The sequence below is a fragment of the Mus musculus genome, chromosome 1 (assembly GCF_000001635.26).
Source record: "Mus musculus strain C57BL/6J chromosome 1, GRCm38.p6 C57BL/6J".
NCBI lineage: Eukaryota > Metazoa > Chordata > Mammalia > Rodentia > Muridae > Mus > Mus musculus.
Window position 1 is genome coordinate 53,255,554 of NC_000067.6, and position 23,560 is coordinate 53,279,113.

The window sequence follows — 23,560 nt, forward strand, 5'->3', positions numbered from 1 at the left end:
CTAAAGTATGAAGAGGACAAGACAGTGCAAAGTGGGAAGAGACCTCAGTCAAGCGAAGAACCTGTACGCCAGGGTATGCTAGTTTCCCATCAAATTTCCAATCCAATTTCAACCCTTCACCCGCTGTATAACTCTAAATAACACATTAAACTTCTCTGAGTTCAGTTCGGAGGACAACTGCAAACTGGTACATTACCAGTTCATTAGCATGTTCTGTGAGGTCATCAGCAGACCGAAACACCTGGTATCCATGGATTCTGGTATCACTGAAGGTTAATTCCCCATTTCCCATCTACTCCTGTGTGAATCTGTTCTCCATCCATTGACTATTTCAACGTGCTTATGTGGAATCAAGGAAAAATGAATGTCTAGAAAAGATATAATAAACCTTTGTTTTTCCCAAGGTTCATTACACAAGAAATGAGCTGGAGTGGCCTTTAGAAATCTTAAGCAACTCTGGGTCTCAAATGGGGAAAAAGTACTGCCCATCTTCACCTGCCTAAGGGACACACTCCAGAGCTGTTCCTGGATGAAAGTCTCTGGGAATCACTGATGGCAGGTATTATAAAGTGTAAGGTTCTAGTAGACTCCCTATAGGTCTCCAGTGCTCCTTATATACTAAAGACAAAACTGAAGGATGTAAACCAAACTTTTTAGGGAAGAAAGAAATCTATATGTTATCCTGGAGTTGGTTAAAAAATAATACCACAAACTGCACAGTTATTTTTCAGTTATTCACAGTTATTTTTAGGGGAGTTGGAAAAGCCAAGATTAAGGTTTTAACAGGTTTGGCTTCTGATGAAGGCCAACTCTTGGTTTCTTCTCCCCATCCTCAGGTGACAGAAGACAGAAGCAGCTCTTCTGGTTTCTTTCACATAGCCAATTTATGAGGGCTCCTCATGGCCTAATCAACTTCCACAGGAACCGTTTCCTACTAGGGGGTTAGACTTTCAATAAATGAAGTACAACTGTGGAATGTGGTAAATGTCCACTCCATGGCATGCATTAATACAGATTATACCATCTCTTCATTATAGTGCTACAAAATTTTCTTACAAAATATAATAATGCTCACCTTATTATGTACAAAAGTAATCCTCACATCAGGTTTCAGGACACCGTAGCTTATGAGAAGGTCCTGTACATTTTTTAGTTCATCTTTACACTTTTTAGCTGTTGAGTAAAATTGTTTTCTTACAGGCAGATTCTTAAACAACTTTAGAGCAGTTACAGTTGTACCTGTTGGCAGATAAAAGCATTTTAGATACAGAAGAAAACGCACATATCTAAATTCCCATATAATCAGTAATCAACCCTTTCTACCATAAAGACCAATCTTCCTCTAAGTATATAGTATAGAGGTCTAAGAAGGGCCATCTCTCTAAATTACTCTAATGCCCTACTAGGCTCTTCTACTCAGGATCCATTGAGTAAACAAGAGTCATTCTATTTTTAATGGGGTAGAGCAACACAGGTTTACTAGAGTGCAATCTTAAGAAGTCTGAGGACAATGCAACCATGTGGCGATGCAGGTTAGTCTACATTAGAGTATAGTATATAGGTGATATAAGACTACACAGCATATGTAATAACTTTATGCATGCCACACCACTACAAAGAACAGGTTTTCCAAATGAGTCTCTTTTTGATGTTGATTTGTTAGAAATTTCTTCTGCCACAAAAAACTGGTCCATAATTCTTAATTTTGACTTTTCAAAAAGCTCTAACTACCAACAGGGTAAGTGAGTTCGTTATAGTAGTGTATTGTTCTTCCATAGACACTGCATACTGAATTCTTTACAGTACGATACAAAATGTACTGTTGCTGCATAAACATAGCAAGGGCATTGTCATTGCAATTTCCAGGCAGATCCTTATTTCTGTCTAGTGCCATGCTTCCTCATCTGCTGAGCTGTCCCTAGAACCACATGCTCTGGTTACAGTATTTTAGATCCAAACCTTGTAGGTTTTGAACAATCTAAGCCTACAATCTACCCACAGCAAGAAGGTGACTCCTGATGACTTACTGATATACGATAAATCAACTCATTAGAGAAGTTTCTTCTTACAGTGCATGGTAATTAACACAGAGGCTAAAACTGGGCAATGTCAAGAGAGTGAGACTTTGGACTGCTCAGTGTTAAATGTGTCTCTTTATCAAACCCCTCTCCCTGAAGACTCAGGCATGTGTGCAGAAGAAAGGGTGGAAAGATTTAAAAGACAGGGGTGGTTGATGACTTTAAGGAAATGGGTGTCTTCCAGACTCAACAGGGCTGATACATAGAGACTATATACAGGTTCAAACCCGTTTACAGCATGCACATGGGAACGTGAACACAAAGTCCCATCCCTAACCAAGAAGCTGTTTGCAATTGATATCTTCTGGGAATGGGAAAATCAGTTTTCTCCGGTAGAATGTCTTTAGGTCTATCACCTGAATTCCAGGACAGGCCTTTTCCCTTGAATAAGTGTCCAACACAAAACAGAGTTGATAGCATTTTTTTTCCTTTTTTTTTTTTTTTTTTTTTTTTTTTTTGGCTGGACAGTAGTGGTGCATGCCTTTAATCCCAGCACTTGGGAGGCAGAGGCAAGCGAATTTCTGAGTTCGAGGCCAGTCTGGTCTACAGAGTGAGTTCTAGAACAGCCAGCCACGGCTACACAGAGAAACTCTGTCTCGAAAAAAACCCCAAAAAAATTTTTGCATGCTTATTTGTTTTGTTGTCTTAATTAGCTATTTGTTTTGACCTTTTACATTTCTTTTCTTTGATAGACAGAGAGAGGAAAAACATATTAAGAAAATGCCTCTATTAGACTGCTTCTAGGAAAGTCTGTAGTGTATCTGTTTAATGAATGGTTGATGTAGGAGGGTCTAACCCACTGTGCCACCCATGGGTAGTCTAGAGTGTGTTTTCTTAGTGGATGATTAATATGGATTGCCTAGCCCACTATACCACCACCCTTAGACAGGTGGTCATGGGTGTATAAGAAAGCAAACTGAGAAAACAAGGAGAAGCAAGCCAGTTAGCAACATTCCTCAATGGCTTCCAGCTCAGCATCTTCCTTCAGATTCCTGCCTTCAACTCCTGACCTGACTTCCTTTGATGATAGACTATGATTTGGACATATAAACAAAATAAGTTGTTTGCACTCCAGGTTGCTTTTGGTGAGACTGTTTGACCACAACAATAAGACACTAAGTCAATAGCTGAATCCTTTTCTGCTAACTATTCAGGGTCTGTGCCAAGACAATGAGCTTCAAGAAGTGTGAAAAGAAAGGATGTGGTTAAAGTATAGAACTTTCTTAGGTATTTCAGTCAGTAATGGCAGAAGCCTATCGATAATATTTTTTGTTAAAGAAAACAAATACAATAAACTTAAAGAAACAAACATTTGTATTCCAGACACAAATAGGAGCAAATGAAGACCTATTTGGCCTAGCAAGAATTTATCACCCAATTATTTCTAAGGAAAACAGTACAAAGTGAACTCTAACCAAACAACCATTACCTTGGGATAAAGATCTCATTACAAGAGAAGGTAAGAAAATAAAGTTAGATAGTCTACGGCTCTTGGGGGGTGGGTAGCATTATCACTCCAGGTGGCATAACTTCATTTGAACCCAGTGCCAGGAATGAACAACCTCTATTTGAGTCATGGTCAAGGGAGTCCAAGAGATTCCCAAACAATATAGACTACTGCTGTAGCCCATGGCTGCCTCTCAGAGCTTAAAGATAAGACTTTACTGCTAAAGACACGGCACTTTGGCTAGTAAGTTGGAAGAATACAGATGGAATTGACTTGAAAGCACACTCTGTTAGGTTAGCTCTCAAAGCACCGTTGCAAACTTCCAAAGGACCATGGTAATTCAAAGTCCTACAACGCATAAAACCTATGACCAGCAGGGTAATATATCCTCAAGGCTTGGAACTTACAGACACCTAGTTCGACTTAAGGCCCACTTAACTGGAATCAATTGATGCCTAGTACTGTAAACCTAGCTAACTACCTATGGCTAGTAATGTCATGGATTCTAGAAGAGAACCTACTAGTGCTACATTCTTAAACCAGTATAACTCAAAACTTCATTCTAAATACCTACCCTATGCTCACAGACAAGCATAGCTCTCAAACTTCAACCCCATCCCCCCCTTTTTTCCCAGCAGATGGAAACTCACAGAAACACGTATCTGGTCAAAATGCAGAGAACTGACTATAGGGTACCCATTCTCAATTGATAGGGGAAAGATATTTAAGCACTAGGATGTCTGCTGCAAAATAGTATCGTGTGTGTGTGTGTGTGTGTGTGTGTGTGTGTGTGAGAGAGAGAGAGAGAGAGAGAGAGAGAGAGAGAGAGAGAGAGAAAGATGGAGAGTTGTCCCCATGAAATCTCAATAATAGGTCACCTAAACAAGACCTACACAATGATAACATGAACTCAGACTGGGGAAATCTCACCAGCCCCCCTCCTAGATACGAACTATGGGCAATTAATGGCTGTTAAGAGGAAGAATCAGTATTCCTCAGGAATAAGCCCTGTTATGGATTATTTAAACCTAAGTGGTCAGCCTTAAACATGTACATATGAGTAACACTAAATGGTCTCAGTAGTAGACATGCACATAAAAAGAAATGATGAAGTTACAAGTGGAGACACAAGAAGAGTTGAAGGACTAAAAATGATATAAATACAAATATGTAAGTATTCATTACGAATTCTCAAACAAGATAAGTATTTTTAAAAGGAAAATAAATTTGGTAGAGAACGGATCTTAAACGCTAACGTGATAATGAAATAAGGATTAGTGATATGAAAGAGACACTAAAGGAGCAGTGTAGGGCTTGATGTTTTGAACACTTATTGGTGACACACATTAACTGCAAAAGCTGAGGGACTGCAAAGGAGAAAGCACACAGGACCCTTCATAACCTGGCCCACGTTCATTCCCCTCCCTTCCAATCTCCTTTCGTCTACTCCTGTAGCACATCAGATTTGTTTCTACCTCAGAACCTCTGTACATGCTCTTTCCCAAAACCCACGTACACTACCTCCATTATCAACCTGCATGTCTCAGTCTAAGTGCCACATGCTTATAGAATCATCTCAAAATATCCCATTCAAGAATGCTTCTTCCAAATATTTTATTTCTTCTTAGAAATGATCAGTGCTTAAACACCACTGTTCTGCCTTCGTCTGAAACTGCATTCTCTATCCCTGGCATCTTAACCTGGCTGGGGTCTGCACTGCAGTGTTGGGTTTACTCTTGGTTTGATTAGGGATTACACTGTCAGATGTTGTTTACAGAGGCCTCCAACACTGCTACACACTCCCTGTCGTCCTGTGACAGCAAGTCTTGGCTTTCAACTACACATGGAATTAACTAGAACCAATAGGTTAGGTATACCTGTGAGGAATTTTTATTGATTGAGTCAGTTGAAGTGGGAAGACTCAGTCTCTTTCTGGATCTTTAGAAGCAGGAAGATCCACTTTAAATCTGGGCCACTCCTTCTAATAGCAATCAATATAAATGACATGAAAGGAGGGAGCTCTCGCTCTCTGCTTGCTTGCTTGACCTCACTCTAGCAGCCAATTTCTGGCATGTGCTTAAGACCAGCTGAGATGTCCAGCCTGTGGGCTGAACTTCGAGATTCTGGGGATTTCCCATCAGGAGATAACCCTTCTTTGAATTGTCAGACCATAGCCTCTGAGCCACTCTAATAAACCCTATACATATATCCTCTCATCCTATCAGTTCTGTTTCTCTAGAGAACCCTGACTAGCACAACTCCTAAGACCTTCCTCTGAAATCTTAGGAGATGTTTCTGTGACCCTTCTAATTCCTGCATCCAGTGTCCTTAAAAGAATAAAATACAACCAGCATCACATGGCTGCCAAGGTTTGCTCCCAGCACAAGCTGTCCCTGGGACTCCATAGCCATAGCAGCTTCTTAATGCCTTGCCAACAGGGTTTTGGGCAGTGAGAGTGAACAAGGCCCCTAGGGCCCTTAAAAAGCCCTGGGAAGCCTTTGAGATAAACTTCATTTGCTGTGTTGTTGATTTCTTAAGAGTCTTCCTGGGCTGCTGTTTTTTTAATCAGTGCTAACCTTTCCAGTAACCATGCCATTCTAGACCGAAAAATTCAATATTCGGCTTTTCTTGCCAAACTTCAAGTTTTATGAGTTTTCTCTCATTTTGTTACCAATTCTCACTGTAAATATAGCTAAAAGTTTCCAGTAATGCTCAGGTCATTGCCTGAAATCTGTGTTTCCTTCAATCTTTCTCTACCAGTACTGAACTCCACACAGAATGTCAGGGCATGGGAATAATGAAGCCAAAGTCTTTGCCAGGGTGCTGCACAGGTGGTGTTATGTTCAACCATCAATAAAGAATTCCATTTGAAACTATAGGATCACCATCTTTACTATGTATTTTGGGTTTTTTGTTAAACCTTTACTTCAAATTACAAGTGTATGTGTGTCTGTGGTTGGGCATATGTAGGTGAGTACAGGTGTCTGAGGCCAGAGGAAGGTACTGGGTCTTTGGAACAGTTGTGAACATCATGTGGGTATTGGGAACTCAGGTCCTCTGCAAGAGCAGTAAGTACTCTTAACTGCCAAGCCACACCTCTATCCTGACTGTCCATATTTCTATCACCATCTGGTTTTCACTCCTTAAAGTCCAATTACAACACTCTATACTTTGTCTAGCACAATCCTCCAAAGAACCAGTTCTAAAACTTGTCATTGTCACCTGGTACTGGGATCTTAATTATCCCACCTCTTATCACCAACTTTCTGGGATGGGGGATTTTCTATGACCATAATAACATGCTTAAGCCAATCAATTTTAAAAAGAAAAAACATTTACTTTAACTCATAACTGGAGGTTTTTAATCATGATCATCTGGTACCATGCTTTGGGACCTGCAGTGAGCTGTACATCTTGGTGCATGTGGCCAAGAAAACTTGTGTCTTAACAACTAGGAAGCAAAGAGAGAAGAAGGGATATGGACCCAGTAGCCTCTTACAGGGCATACCTAATGTCTAATGACTGAAAGACCCTCCTACTAGTGAACAAGCCTTTCACAAAGGGGACAATTGAGATCTTAACTATGTCACCCATCTAGTGAATACTTGGGTATAGAAGTTTTATACTTCTAGAATTTTCATTTGGTTCTTCCAAACTTTCCATTTAGCATACGAACTCCCAACTTTTTTCTTTAATGATGCAGGATTTGCTTTAAAACCTTTTTGGCAAATAGTTCTTCCTAGAGGTTCTCATTTTGCTCATCTGCCTCCGCTGTGCTTTTTCTTTTGCTGATAGCTCTTATTTTCCCTTGATCATGTCCTTTAAAGCTTTGATTTGATTTACATAAAAGAATCACAGTTGCTGAAGATGGTTGTGTTCCTGTCAAACAGGAACTAGTAACAACCTGTGCTGTAGCTTGATGATGGAATTAATCCTTTTCCTCTTGTAAGTCTGAAAGCTCTTTGAATAGTCCAGTCTCAACTTTCTTTAGCACTGCTCAGTCAGCAAAAGTCCTGTGTGTAAGCGAATGAGTTCTGTATGAGGATCATATACTTCAGCCTGGTAGTTCAGTCCATAGGTAGCTGTGTGAAGTTCTGATGGTTTTCCCAGTGCTTTACACGACGTTCTATCTATGGTCAGTAGCTCTGTTATGCACCTACACATTCAATCTCAGTTAATAATGCCAGCAGCAGACAGAGCATGTGGTGATCAGTTACTTCCTGTGCAGGAAGGGACACTCTTTCTCTTGAGCTTAGTTCATGTAAGTTTTTCCATGACATAATTCTTCAATAAATTTAAAGAAAAAATGCAAGTTTTTTTTAAACTGTAGGGTTTTTTTTTTTCTCTTTATGGCTACAGAGAAATGGTCTATTCTCCATGCATCATTGTCTCTTTATGGCTACAGAGAAATGGTCTATTCTCCATACGTCATTGTCTAGCTGAAGGAGCCACTCCTTTCCCTCCTTACCCTCTACCCATGAGCTTCCAACTCAAATGCCATGCTCTCTGAAAATCTCACTGACCACACTCTAGGTGCAGTGGTTTCATATTACTGTCATTACTTACTGACGTATCCATTTCTTACTAATCATTGAATTCCTAAATGCAACATAAAGACATCTACTATAACTATGAACAAAAGAGAAGAAAGACAGGCAAACATCAGTACCTCAGATACATATGTTTATGAAAACAAAACATTATTGTTGACTTTTAGACACATATTATGCTCTAAATACATTATACCTAACCCATACATTCATAAATTACCTTTCCATCTTAAAAGAGCCCAAATAAGCTAAGAATCATAAGTAAGATTTTAATAATTTTAAAGTAATGTTTTAATAAAACTTGCAGATAAAAAGAACTTTTAAAATTTTAAATGAAATATGTATCCTTAAAAACCAAGTAATACCAGCTAAGACAGAGGAGGCCCCAGTGCACTATCATATTTTACAAGAGGACTGCTCAGCTCTCTAACTTTAGCACATTCTTCAAACACCACAATTAAAATGCAGGCCTGCAATATGCTGTTATATTTTTACATGACCCTATATTATGCCACTTATGAAGGCAGCTATTTATACTCCTAATGTAAAAGTATGGATGCTGAATTGTCACAAAGTATTCTAAACTAGTGAACAAAGTTCCACTATTCTGTTACGAAACACAAGACTAGTCCATGCACAATTCCACAGAGCAGTAATCTATAGCAAGGGTTTCTCACAAGGTACAAGAAAAGAATACTCCTTTCAAAAGTATTTGTTCTGGAGAATTAATCAACCTGGAAGCATAAAACTAGGGGACATAAAATTATAATGAATACGATGAATAAGTCAGTCACCCTTAAGACTTGAAAGCTAGAGAGTTATTCTATTTCCTTAAAGGAAAGCAGGAACAGAGGCTGGCGAAGCTCAGTGGTTAAGACGGAAAATGACGATTTTCTGCATTCCGTCACTTCCTTTGTACAATTCTTTGAAAATCTGCCAATTGTTAAAGACTGTCAGTGGCCCTAGTCAATGGAGAGAAGATAGAGACACCACTTGCCTTAGAATAAAAACTATGTGCACTTCCTGCTACAAGTTGCTTAGAAAAGCAAGGGTGTGCTTGCTCTTCTAAGAGCATTTTCTGCCATGGGGTGCTTCCTCTTCAGCATGCACTTCCTCCCAGTGTGCTTCCTCTTCAGCATGCACTTCCTCCCAGTGTGCTTCCTCTTCAGAGTGCACTTCCTCCCAGTGTGCTTGCTCTTCACCATGTACTTCCTCCCAGTGTGCTTGCTCTTCAGCATGCACTTCCTCCCAGTGTGCTTCCTCTTCAGAGTACACTTCCTCCCAGTGTGCTTGCTCTTCAGAGTCCACTTCCTCCCAGTGTACTTCCTCTTCAGCATGCACTTCCTCCCAGTGTGCTTCCTCTTCAGAGTGCACTTCCTCCCAGTGTGCTTGCTCTTCACCATGTACTTCATCCCAGTGTGCTTGCTCTTCAGCATGCACTTCCTCCCAGTGTGCTTGCTCTTCAGCATGTACTTCCTCCCAGTGTACTTCCTCTTCAGCATGCACTTCCTCCCAGTATGCTTGCTCTTCAGAGTCCACTTCCTCCCAGTGTACTTCCTCTTCAAAGTGCACTTCCTCCCAGTGTGCTTCCTCTTCAAAGTGCACTTCCTCCCAGTGTGCTTCCTCTTCAGAGTCCACTTCCTCCCAGTGTGCTTGCTCTTCAGAGTCCACTTCCTCCCAGTGTACTTCCTCTTCAGCATGCACTTCCTCCCAGTGTGCTTCCTCTTCAAAGTGCACTTCCTCCCAGTGTGCTTACTCTACTTCTGTGTTTATCACATCCTCTTGATCAAGAGTACAGTTCTGCTTTGCAGATGGGGAAAGGAAAAGACTGACTGTAGTGGTCTTGCAGAGGACCAGAGTTCAGTTCCCAGCACCCACAACACAATTACCTGTAACAGACACCATCTCCTGGCCTCTGTAAGAATACATACAAAAGTGGCAGACATATATAAGGACAGACAGACAGACAAACAGACACACACACATGCTCTCCCACACATAAATTAAAAATAAATATTTTTTAAAAGGTCTCTCAGGCACAATGTTTGAGAGAATGATAAAGAGAAGGGAAGAACAACTAAAATAACATTTTATTAAAATCAGAAATAACTTTAAATGGGCAGAACAATCTATAAAACAAATATACCTATACCCAAAAAACAGAAAAGAAATTTTCGGTAAATCACTTTTAAATATGTACAATTTCCCAGTGTCTAATTGAGAGGCTGTCACTGCACCTACAGTTATGCCATCTGACCAGAGGATATGAAGACTAAATGCCAAGGATGGCCATACCACAGCAGAGGTTAATCGACAAGAACCTTAAACGCACAGGTATAAATTAGGATGGTTGAACTGTAGTTTTATCTTACATAGAAAACCTTTAAATGGAAGCTAATGACAGCTGGTGAAATGTGAGTCTGCAATTCAGTCACTCACAAACCATCCACACGAAGCAATGTAACTGCAAGATCACTTTTAGTGTGCACAGAGCTGTATAATTTGCCTATCTAGAACAATCTGAAATTAAGACTCTGGGGGTTTTTGTTGCTGTTACCTAAGCAATCAAATATAGTTAGGTGGAGAAGTGAGTTACAAAAAGTCATGTTGGTTTTGTAACTATTGACCTTTCAAGTGTGTTGTTCCCTGAGCTATGAAATAAGCTAATGAAAATAAGATGCATTTACTGACTACAAAACTTCCTTAACATGCATACCTAATTTTACTTACAGAAGGGAGAAGACTGACGTCAGTAGAAAAAGAGAAATCAGCCATTAAAAGGGCAAGGATCAGATGGAGTCCTTCCGTAAGGATTGTTATTTCATAGTTCCCATGGAGATGAATACAGAAAAGCATGAGAAGTATGAGTGATACAGAGCCACTGGCCACCCAGATCAGACTGGCAAACACTGGGATAAAAATACTTTTAAGTTTTATAAGGTGACTGGGCTACTTCAAAGTACTCTACTAGGGGCACTCAGTACCTCTGGTGCTTTCCTACCTTGAACTTCTAAGATTCAGAGGCCATCGTAACGGGGAACACAATTAAACAAAAAGTAAAATAAAGACTTCTCTGTTCAACACAACACATATTGAATGGATAATGTGTACTACTTTAACTGAAGTATATAATATTTATTACATATGTAATTAAGTAGTGATTATAGATGAGCTCACTTTTATTGACTTATGAATACATCAGATGTAAATGAGTATGTTTTCTTAGGGTTTCCTATTAATTCTTTTTTGTCTGTGAATACAAAAATGTAAATTCCTGATGAGCAAAAGTAATCCCTAATGCTCTAACGATGCTGACAATTTCCAAAATTATAGGCAGAGTGAGAGGATTTATCAGAATTAAGAAGACAAATTTCATAAAGACCGAAGTCATTTTAAAAAGTAAATACAGTATTTTCACATTAAAATGGGAGCAGTGAAACTACAAACCGTGAATTATGTTCATCAACTATAACAAGGAGCATAAATTAAATTAATATTCTAGATGTGAGAAGGCAAACAACAAATATCCCTTGCAGATTCTGAAGAGGAGCCACCTTTGACATTGGCACCACTATAACCACCCACTGCTGGGAAAATGATGAGGGGATATTGCAAACTTAGACTAAAGAGTCTGTTTCTACCTTAGAATTAAGTTTTTAGAAGAACTTAAAAATATACAAAATAAAATTACAAAGATGTGTGTAAAACAATAAAAACTAATAAATAGTTGATATATTTATTTATCTTGGAATGAGAGCGTGGGGAAGTACAAAAAGTGTCAGGTAAGACTTCAATTGTAAGTTGGTAAACTGTAGGAGCTGAGCAATCATCACAGCTTTCTACCTATAATATTATGCCTCTGTATGAACTTTTTTATCAATAAATACTTTTAAATTGTCTCGGGGCTACAGTTTATGAAAAATGATGTTTTAAGTGCTTCAGTAAAACGCTCTTCCTCATCTGTGACAATGATACTAGTGACCCAACAACATGAAAACACTTGCTGCTACAGGTAGTCAGTCACCTTTGAGTCACCCTGTCTTCGTAATTTTATTTTGTATATTTTTAAGTGCTATTTAATTCAAGGCAAAACTCTTTCTTTTTTAAATGATGTGTGTGACGACAACAACAATTTTACACAAACACATACATAAACACACATACACACACACACACACACACACAGTGAGTACACTTACCTTGACCAAGATGTGAAGGCTTCTGAGAAAGTATGTGGCCACTGCCATCTAAAACATACTGAGTGCTAAAGTCATCAGCAGATGTCCTTGTTGTAACTACCACCTAGAAACAACAAACCAAACCAAAAATGTGTATGGCAATCTAAGAGAATGCTCTCTCTCACCCTCCTTTATCTTTCACCCTTTGAAATGGGATCGTACTGTGTACTTTAGACTAGCCTCAAACTCATGATCTTCCTGCCTCCTTCTGAATCCTGGATCGAACGAATGTATAACTCACTACAACATTTATCTATGGCAACCAAGATAATTTTCACAAAGCCAGCATGGTAAGCCATGCCTACAACTCTAGCACATGGAAGTCTGAGGCAGGAGAACTGCAGTGAGATCTAGACCAGGTTGGGCCTCAGAGTAGAGACCTTGTCTAAGTAACTAAGTAAATAAATAAATAATCACATACTTACTCAATATTGAAAAGGATATTACTTGGCAATTCTCTTATTTTATTGTAATGAAATGGTGTGTGTGTGTACGTGTGTGTGTGTGTGTATGAGAGAGAGAGAGAGAGAGAGAGAGAGAGAGAGAGAGAGAGAGAGAGAGACTATGTATACACACATGTTGGGGTGTAGGCTAGAGGCTTCAGCTAGATCCCCTGTTAGCTATAGTTGCAGTGGGTTGAGAATCTCCATGTGGGTGCCTGAAACTGAACTCGGGTTCCCTGGGCTCTCGTCTACTGCTCGATCAATTAGTCTGGATACGTCTCTGGTAGTGTTTTTTGGAATTACACTTTGAAACAACAGAACAGCCTGTGATTTTTTTTTTTTTTTTTTTTACTTAACTTCTTTTTTTTTTTTTTTCCATTTTTTATTAGGTATTTAGCTCGCCTGTGATTTTTTTATGGTGAAAATGAGCTGGTATTTGAGCATTTTAATTAAAACACAACCAGTATACCTCAATTATACCATGCAGAATCTTTTTTATAATAATTTCCACAAATTTATGGAGAATGAATAACCAGTAATCATTTTCTTTTCCTTATATATTTTATATAAAACATTTTTTATTAAAAAAAACAATTATAGTTTCAACTAGTAAAATTTAAACATATACACAAATATTTAAAGTTTAAAAAAAAACAAGTTTAAAACAATATTTAAGTATAAATTTCTCATTAAAGTCAGCATTAAGCATATGATCATAGGAAAAGGCTCCATTAAACCACTAAAATATTTCCTTATGATGTCAGCTGTGGAATAAAGGTTTAAGAATCCCGCACTTTTCTGAACTATCCACATTCTGTTTACCAACCTGTGATACTGGCAGGAGACACTGCCTCAATGGAACAGGAAATGAAAACCAGACAAGACGCACTGGTGTAGAGTAGGGACACTGTCAGGGAAAGAAAGGTGGACTAAAAGAGAGCAGCCCTGTGATAAGTGGTGGTCCAAAGTTAGGAGTTATCTCTTCTGACTATCCGTGCACTCAGCCCAAGTTAGAATTTACAAAAATCCAGCTGTATTGCTGAGACTTATCTAGGTCCAGCTAGAGGTCTATATTTCATAGCTCTATCATCTGTCCTCAGTAGACTTATTGGTGACATATGCACTATGAAACACACGGGCACTATGTGTGGGTACCCATACCATCCCCAGCACACCTCCCATCCATGTTTGTGTGTGTATGTGTGTGTGCATGAGTCTCTCTCTCTCTCTCTCTCTCTCTCTCTCTGTGTGTGTGTGTGTGTGTGTGTAGAGAGAGAGAGAGAGATCTCATTAAGTTTCAAGAATTAGTAGACACTAATAGGTTTTCTGAAATGTCTTCTGAACTTTTACTAGAGGTACTGGATCAAGCTGCTATTTGTGTGATTACTGTTCAAAAAAAAAGGTGGCAGAGGGAAAGATTGTCACTTCAGGTAAAGCTGTGTGTTTCTGTACATTCCAACTGTTCTACTTTGCTGAAAAAAAAAATCTATTCCATAGTTAATGATGTATAATTTTAATCTAGATCTTACCAGCCACACCAAGTCTAAAATATCCAATGTATTACTTGATTTGTTTATCCAAAACAAACAGAACAATAAGTGGTGGAGATATTTTTCTGTGTTTTGTTATTCTACAATTGTCCCTTTAAAAGTAATTCTACATTTAAATAACTGCTTCTTCAAAATGCCAAGGTCAATTGAATTCTATTTCTATTCTCCAAAGAGCAAGCCAACTGACAAAATGTTGGTGTCACTGAGCAAAGGCAGCCCTGGGACTCGGAGTTCCAGTACTAACCCTGCCAGTGGCTGCTGGAGGCTCCCAAGTAAATGATTACACCCTGTCTCTGGGAGGGTGATGATAAGATGAGGATGCTAATGCTCTATAAGGTTACATGCGATTTTGCTTTTACCATTTCAAAGCCAACTTTACGACACTAATTTGTTCATGCTTTGGACATGTTAGTGAACAGTAAGTACATACCCACCTAGATCAAGAAGAGAAAGAAAGGAAGCAGGATTTTAATGTTAAAAATATTAACACGTATGTCATACTTTAAAAAAGCACACTATGGTTTTTAACAATAAAATTTCATTAATGTCAATTTATAGGGCACCATGGAAATGTATTCATATGGGCAATGCTTATGATGAGACAGTGAAGAAAACATATAGTTATGTTTTACAAATTCATGAAACACAACATATTCCTCAGAGGAAGGAATTGTATTTCCAGGGTTCATTCTTGTGGCCTCATGTCTTGGGCAGGAAACCTCTTCTTTGACAGGCACAGGTTCAAAATGTATTAGCTATGCAGCAAGAGCTTGTGCTCTACACTAACTCATGATCAGGAGTGTCTCTGATCACACACAAACACACACACACACACACACAATCACTGGTGATTCTCACAAGGCAATGAGCAGTTGTTGAAGTCTAGTGACGTCAAGCTTTTAAGACAATACCTTTTAGAATTCTTCAGAGATCCTGAAGATTATGTTAGCTCTGTTATTAAAAGTTATGTAGGAGCTGGAGAGATAGCTTAGTAGTTAAGAGCACTCATTGTCTGTTCTTCCAGAGGTCCTGAGTTCAATTCCCAGCAACCACACAGGGCTCATAACCATCTATACTGGGATCTGATGCCCTCTTCTGACATGCAGGTGTATATACAGATAGAGCATCTGTATACATTCAATAAATAAATAAACAAATAAACAAATAAATAAATCCTTTTTTAAAACGTGAAATCATTTAAACCTTATGTTAGCAGTTTCACCACAGGAGTTAGATGAAATGTAAACAAAATTACTTCGGATACATCCTGGCAATTCAAGTAAAACTTTTCTTGACACAAATTCATTTAAGGTAATGGTTGTGCCCTTTTCAAAGCATTTCTATTGCCTGTAATGAGCTAAACCACCATTTAGGAAGGAGGATTCGAAAATTCCCAATCCGTTAAAAAATCTGCAACCCTGTTCACACTAAAGTTCTACTACTGTGGCTGAGAATGACACAGGAAGCTTCTGATACTGAAGAAAGTTGGTTTTATTTGTTTGCCATCAGTCTAACACTGGAGGCTTCCTCTTTCCCCTTTACAGGTCTCCCAGCTTCTCAGTGCACCCCTCTAAGTATGGGGGCTTAAATACACCTACAGAGCCTATGTTCTCTCTATAGAATGACATGTAACAAATGTGACTGCTTAGAGCAGTACCAGCCCCACTGTGACAACTCTATAAGTACTGCATGGGTGGACTAGCAAATATGAATGTTAGTTATGAAGTAACAAATATGAGGACCAAAACGATCAATAGGAAAGAACAAGACAAAAACAATCCACTTGAATTACAGAACAAAGATGTTTTGTGAAAAGTAGCAGGGATTTGCTTAAGAACAGTTGCAAATTTTCAGAAAAGATTCACCAACATGAGGAGTGTAGGTAAATGTGATTGCTTTTAGACAGGGAATAAGCAACTGATTTCATCACTGATTTAAGCATAGCGGCATTCTGTTTTTTACAATGGAGTCCAAAGCCGAAAAAAAAAAAAGGCTATATAACTTTTCAATGTATCTAAAAGACATGGTACAGATAAGATGTAGGAAGCTCTTACAACTGTAACAAGGTATAGTAAACCCTAGCTTTTGATTAATAGTATGAATACCCTGAAAAGTAACAGTAAAGTCATGAACAGACAACATTACAATTGATAAGTCTGTGGGCTTAGATAATTGAAAGTGCTATAATTCTATCTAGTAAAGACCAGTTTGTATCAGCACCAACCCAGAGCAATGGAGCATGCATTGTGATGACTATGATAACAAGAGGGTTTCATCTCCACTATAAAGAATGGTCCTTATAGATGGCTTTGAAATTGGAGTAAGAAAACTCGGTTGGCATTTAATCTGCAAGATCCTATTTTCCTCATCAGTGACATGAAGAGATTATCTACAGAAGATCTCCAAGTAAGGTTAGCCAGCGAGTAGACTTTGAGACAGAGATTAATGAACAGCCCTTTCCTGGGGCATGGTCTGGCATGAGCGCCTATAGGAGAGGACAGAGAAGCATTTTCCTGAGCTGGTTGTACCTTAACAACCCTTCACCAAACAGTCACTGAGTGTCAACTGCTTCTTCTCTATGACCTGGATAATACAGATCTCTTCAGAGGAAGCGAAGGAAACTCAGCCATGAGCTGTTAGTGACCAGCACTCTTGGAAGCATGCATCTTAAGGCAGGGAATCTGTGCAGTGCACTAAGGTCTACAACGACTACTAGAGGTTTCAGATAAAATCAGGCCTAATCACTGTATTACTGTGATACTTCAATAATTCTTCTGGAATTTTGATATGTCAAATGATTTCAATTATTTGCATTTGAGTCCTTTTGAATGTCTTAAAAAGATAAATTGATAAGTGTGGGTGTCAAGTGAACTTAACTAATCTATAAAAAAAGAAACAAACAAGCAAGCAAATAGTGACCAAGGACAAGCAAATGGCCATCAGAAGTCAGAACCACAGAGGAAGTCACATTCATAAAGACTAAGTACTGTGCTGCCATCTGGCAGGCAAAGCTGGTACAACCACTCCAAGGTTGGTCACATCTTCAGAAAACAAACACACCAAAATACATTAGTTCCTGACAATACACTCACAACATAAAGGTTAATTTCTATCTGCTAGTTTAGACAACAGCTAAATGATCAAACATTTATGCACTAAAACAGCTGACCAAAGCTCTAACCACAGAGCTGCAGTAGAAAGCTCAGAGGTCTCAAACTCTATACCACTTTTAAAATGTGATTTCTGCACTCGTTTCAAGGCTGTAGGCTGCCATGTACATTCTCCAGAAGAAAGACTTGCAATCCCAGCTGTACTCTCCATCTACTCTTTCCTAAAATCTATGTGGAATCTCAAGTGAAGTCTAAGTACAGCAAGTGCTGAGTGAACGAGACGAAGACGCACCTGGTACACTAGGTCTGGAGTCGATTCTAGAGGACACTTGGGGATTTCCTCCTCAAACTAGCTCTGAATACCTGCAGTCCAGGGACTGAGGCCTAGTCCTCTTTGTCTTAAGGGCAGAACTTCCCAATCAATTTCATCACCTTTGCTATGCTTTCCCAGCCTACTAAGGTCCCACTTTACAGAGCTCCAAAGTCAGAGCATAAGTGAATCCTTAGTCAAGTACACGCATGGACGCATAAAAAGGAAAAAGGATTACAGTGAATCTGGAGGGTACCACACGGCTGATTATCAGGCCACCAAATAGACACTCAATGACCAGAGAGGAGGACAAGGTATAACTCACACTCATGCCAATTTTCTAAATAAATGTTAGGTACAAATGTGATGACTTTTTGGCACTCTTACCTAAATGGTGTATTCTGGCCTTAGCACAAGTAATATGGCCAGGGGGAAACTTTCAATAATTAGAGACCTTCACAGTTACTGGTACCCTTACCAGCACACAGATAACCTTCAAAGAATGACAGGGCCCAACACCTACACAGAAAAAGTTTAGCATAGGAAGCTAGTCAATTCATACAACCAAAAACAACTGAGATACATACAAACCGGAGACTACGGTTATGAGCAGTTATAAAACCTGGCAGTCTAAGACAACTGAGTGTGCGAGGAACTGAAGCAAGGGCTCTAGAGAAATTACAAGTACACACCCAGCAGTCACTTGCCTTAAGTCGCAGCATCCAACTGCTTTCTATCCCAGTCTATCCCTAGGTATCCTATAGGGTAGGGTAAGTCAACTCAGCTAGAGAATTCAGTTCCATCGCCTACATTTACCGCAGTGGCATTTACAGTGTGTTCCACAGACTCAAAAACAATTCAGTAGCACGCCTCTTAAGAAACAGTTTTCATAATCAAGCGGGTACAGGAAAATATATATACCACAGACTACCTTTAGATTCACAACCTACTTTGGGGTAAAGGCTCTAAAGTGTTCTACAGTTAAACGTTGACTTTTAAACACAACTTTTCCAAGCTAATGGTCTATTAAACAACCTGCTCTAATGAATGAAAATATCACAAAATACACATTACTATTTTTCAAAATATTAAAGATGAAATTATCATATGCAGTATTAAGGTCTCTTTCACCAAAATCCAGGACCTAAACAAGTTTTGGAGCACCTGTGATCAAACCCTTGTCATGGCAGCAAGCCACAAATCCAAAAGCAAAGGAATGCATAAATAAAAGGAATGTATGATATAGTCTAGTATGCTAAATTCAATATGGTGCTCAGGATAGCCTCAAACTCTGTACTGATAAGCTAGCCTCCATGGCACTAGAATTACAGGCATGACAACACACCTGGTTCAGGAGGTCCTTCGAGTGTTACAGCACAATGGGCACAAACCTTGAAGACATTATATAAAGTAAAATAAGCCAGACATGAATGTTCCACTTTTATGAGGTACCTTTAATGCCAATTTGTAGAGCTAGAAAGTCGAACAGGACCTGACAGAGAAGAGGAGGAAAGAAAGCACGCTTTATTTATAGTGGGTATTGAGTTGTAACTTAGGAAGAGGAAAATAACCCAGAAACAAGTACAAATTGATAAACACACAACGTAGATATACCTAATACCACCAAATTATAGGTAAAAATGGTAAATTTCATATTCAGTGTATTTTACCATAAGGTAAAAAAAAATATTTTAAGCTACTCTGACAAACAATGAATTGATTTTCTCCTAATTCTAATATTTAGTCATTGAGAAGTTAATAAAAACAAAAGTCAATATAAACTTCCTTACCTCCGCAACATTACATATTGACCCCAAGGCTTCACCACGAAAACCATAAGTTGTCAGATTTCCAAGGTCTTCATGACTGCTGATCTTCGAGGTGTAGTACTTCACTGCCATTACAGGGACATCTACAGCCTTGATGCCCTCACCATTGTCCCGAATCTCAATTTTATCAAATCCATAGTTCTCCTATAAAAAGAACATTAAGCTGCAGTCACATTTAACACAAGGTAAACAATCTGGTTATCTGACAACTTGAAGGAAAAGTTGACACTATGCACACAGGAGTGTCAATTCTTTAGCTCTGCTAACTCCTATGTAGGTATCGTACAATACAGTACTTGTTTTGTCTGGATCTTGACTTAACTCTAACACAAGGAGGTCAGTCTATTATATGAGGATTCAATTAACTCACTAGCATAGGTATTTATGATCATTTATATTTAAAATTAAATTAAAAATTCTGACATAGCTTTTATATATATCATCCTCCAAATGAACTAAAACAAAACACTATCGGTAACAAGCAAAACCCACCCTGATCTCACCAAGAATCCAGCAGTCATCCTTATTTAGCTTGATTTTTAGCAAGTCCTTCCTTTTTACCTTTATAAAACATATTTTTAGAGTGCCTTCTGTTTCTATTTTGTGGAATAGTTTGAGGAGAATTGGAATTAGGTCTTCTTTGAAGGTCTGATAGAACTCTGCACTAAACCCATCTGGTCCTGGGCTTTTTTTGGTTGGGAGACTATTAATGACTGCTTCTATTTCTTTAGGGGATATAGGTCTGTTTAAATCATTAACCTGATCCTGATTTAACTTTGGTACCTGGTATCTGTCTAGAAATTTATCCATTTCATCCAGGTTTTCCAGTTTTGTTGAGTATAGCCTTTTGTAGTAAGATCTGATGGTGTTTTGGATTTCCTCAGGTTCTGCTGTTATGTCTCCCTTTTCATTTCTTATTTTGTTAATGAGGATACTGTTCCTGTGTCCTCTAGTGAGTCTGGCTAAGGGTTTATCTATCTTGTTGATTTTCTCAAAGAACCAGCTCCTGGTTTGATTGATTCTTTGTATAGTTTTGTTTCCAATTGGTTGATTTCAGCCCTGAGTTTGATTATTTCCTGCTGTCTACTCTTCTTGAGTGAATTTGCTTCCTTTTGTTCTAGAGCTTCTAGGTGTGCTGTCAAGCTGCTAGTGTGTGCTCTCTCTAGTTTCTTTTTGGAGGCACCCAGAGCTATGAGTTTTCCTCTTAGGACTGCTTTCATTGTGTCCCATAAGTTTGGGTATGCTGTGGCTTAATTTTCATTAAACTCTTAATGAAAGTGGGTGGTTGGGGAGCAGGGTGGGGGGAGGGTATAGAGGGCTTTGAGGATAGCATTTAAAATGTAATTTAAAAAATATCTAATAAAATAATATTTTAAGTATTTACACATGCTAATTCTCAAAACTATGTTAGAAAGTTCACCAAGTCTTTAATTTCTTTCTTTATTTCTTCCTTGACCAAGGTATCATTGAGTAGAGTATTGTTCAGCTTCCACGTGAATGTTGGCTTTCTATTATTTATGTTGTTATTGAAGATCAGCCTTAGTCCGTGGTGATCTGATAGGATGCATGGGATAATTTCAATATTTTTGTATCTGTTGAGGTCTGTTTTGTGACAAATTATATGGCTAATTTTGGAGAAGGTGCCATAAGGTGCTGAGAAGACGGTATATCCTTTTGTTTTAGGATAAAATGTTCTGTAGGTATCTGTTAAATCCATTTCTTTCATAACTTCTATTGGTTTCAATGTGTCCCTGTTTAGTTTCCATTTCCAGGATCTGTCCATTGATAAGAGTGGGGTATTGAAGTCTCCCACTATTATTGTGTGAGGTGCAATGTGTGCTTTGAGCTTTACTATAGTTTCTTTAATGAGTGTGAATGCCCTTGCATTTGGAGCATATAGCAGAGGATGGCCTAGTCAGCCATCAATGGGAGGAAAGTTCCTTTGTCTTGCGAAGATCATATGTCCCAGGACAGGGGAATGTCAGGGCCAGGAAGCAGGTGTGGGTGGGTTGGGGAGCAGGGTGGGGGCAGGGTATAGAGGGCTTTGAGGATAGCATTTAAAATGTAATTTAAAAAATGTCTAATAAAATAATATTTTAAGTATTTACACATGATAATTCTCAAAACTGTGTTAGAAAGTTCACCAATCAGGAAATGGTTGAGAAAATATATCTAACTTGGCAATCTCTTTTTAAATTTGAAAATTAAGAAGAAAAGCCCCATTCATAGATTATTTCTATTATACTAAGGAGTTTAAGAGTAACCAAATTTCTATAATGCCCCTACTTTGTATGAATGCCATATTGTAAACCTGTTCACCAACTGTCATCAGCCTTACTCCAGAAGACTCTGCAAACATCACCTCAGGTGCAAGCTACAAAGGGGATAAAAGTCTTCCAGGAATTACATTGACTCTGTTTTATACAGTGATGCCATACTCTAATAACCTAAAATCATATAGTACTTTGTGGGTATTTTTAAGAATAAACTATGCGTATAAAACACTATCAGAAGATATCTAAGATTTCAGTTTCCATCTATCTCTCAATGTAAAATTAAGATGGCATTCTGAAAAACAGCATGTCTGCTTCATTTCATTAAACAACAACATAATATAAATGTAAATCTTACAACATAAATAACTCCAGGAATCTGAGTAAAATAAAAACACAAACATTCCAATATATATTTAAAACAATATTAACATATGTCCAGAATCAGAATAAAACATGCCTAAGTGCATTTATTAGACCCAGTTAGGCAGTTTACTTAGAAATCCTACAGTAGACATAGCCAATGCTGAGAGTAAATATGTAACTAAAGTCACCACACTAGTTTACTCCTGTAAGAATGTGTCCATTGCCTTGTTAACGGTATTTTAAGAAACAATTTTTCTTTCAGCAACATTTAAGAACAAGACACATATTGAGAGAGTTAAACAGGAAAGAGCAAAAGGCAAAGCCCCTCAAGGAAGTAAGAGTGCCAGTGTATCTGTCTCCCTCAGAGACTCCGATGCCATCTTACAGATGTAAGGACACAGTCACTTGGACTTACTGTCACTTGTACTCTAATAAGGCTACTTATATTAAATGCCTAAGGAAAATAGTCACTTCAATTTTAATTCAATAAGCTGTCTTTCACATCTCAAGCACACAGCATATTACTTAAAGCACTGGTTCTCAACTCCGAATGCTATGACCCTTTAAAACAGCTCCTCATGTTATGGTCACCCCCCCCCCAGCCATAAACTCATTTTGTTAGTGCTTCATAAGTGTCACTTTGCTACTGTTATGAATTGGATAGCAGCAGCAGCAGCAGCAGCAACAGCAGCAGCCAGCAACTTGCTATAATACGTACACTCTACAGCTTCACTTATAATCTGCAACGTTAGGAGTAGGGCATAGTAACTGCATAACGAAGCCCCCAGCTAACCTGTTAGTCCAACCATGCTAAGAACATGCTCATAAATGAGAAACCGTAAGTCAGGAACACTAGATTCCAATCACAGATTCACTACTAGCTGATTAAGTGACTTAGGTAAGTTTTGGGAACATTGATTCTCTTTAAAATGGTAGTCAATATAATCTTTGTAAGAAGTGGTTGGAATGCTATAGCCATTGGAATTTTAGCTGTTAATAAATGAAAGTTAAATCCTTTTATTACAGGGTGGCTCTGTCAGAATAATATTGTCACAGTGCTTACAACAACAACAATAACAACAACACAAAAAATCTGACCATTAGATTTTTAAAACCATATTCTTACTTTCATTAAAATAGTCCTACACACCTAGGTAGAAAACAAACAGGTAGGGAGGACACAAAAATATAGGGTATAACTCTATAAACTTGAAACTTCAAATGAGCAATGTCACAACTACTGTTGGGTGCTTCCTAAACTTTCCCCACCCATAATTTTTTTCATCCTCCAAATTTTTACACAATTTCTGGTATATATAGTTATATATAATAGGTATGCAAATCTGATATTTAATAAGTGACATAT

At 38.4% G+C, this 23,560-nt stretch overlaps 1 protein-coding gene across 9 annotated transcripts in view; it reads right to left on the bottom strand.

The window, feature by feature from the left end:
- Positions 1–23,560, bottom strand: part of Pms1 (PMS1 homolog 1, mismatch repair system component) — a 107,845-nt gene that overhangs the window by 66,367 nt on the left and 17,918 nt on the right. For 6 of the 9 annotated variants that reach the window (XM_006495942.4, NM_153556.2, XM_006495938.4 and 3 more), the window contains 3 exons: positions 19,517–19,699; positions 12,275–12,377; positions 1,076–1,239 (listed from right to left, as the gene is read on the bottom strand). In XM_006495942.4, coding sequence (XP_006496005.1) covers positions 1,076–1,239; positions 12,275–12,377; positions 19,517–19,699 — 450 coding nt within the window. Of the gene's footprint in view, positions 1–1,075; positions 1,240–9,072; positions 9,852–12,274; positions 12,378–19,516; positions 19,700–23,560 lie in introns of those variants that run through there. The other 3 variants (XM_006495944.4, XM_006495943.4, XM_030253686.1) reach the window with 2 other exon arrangements.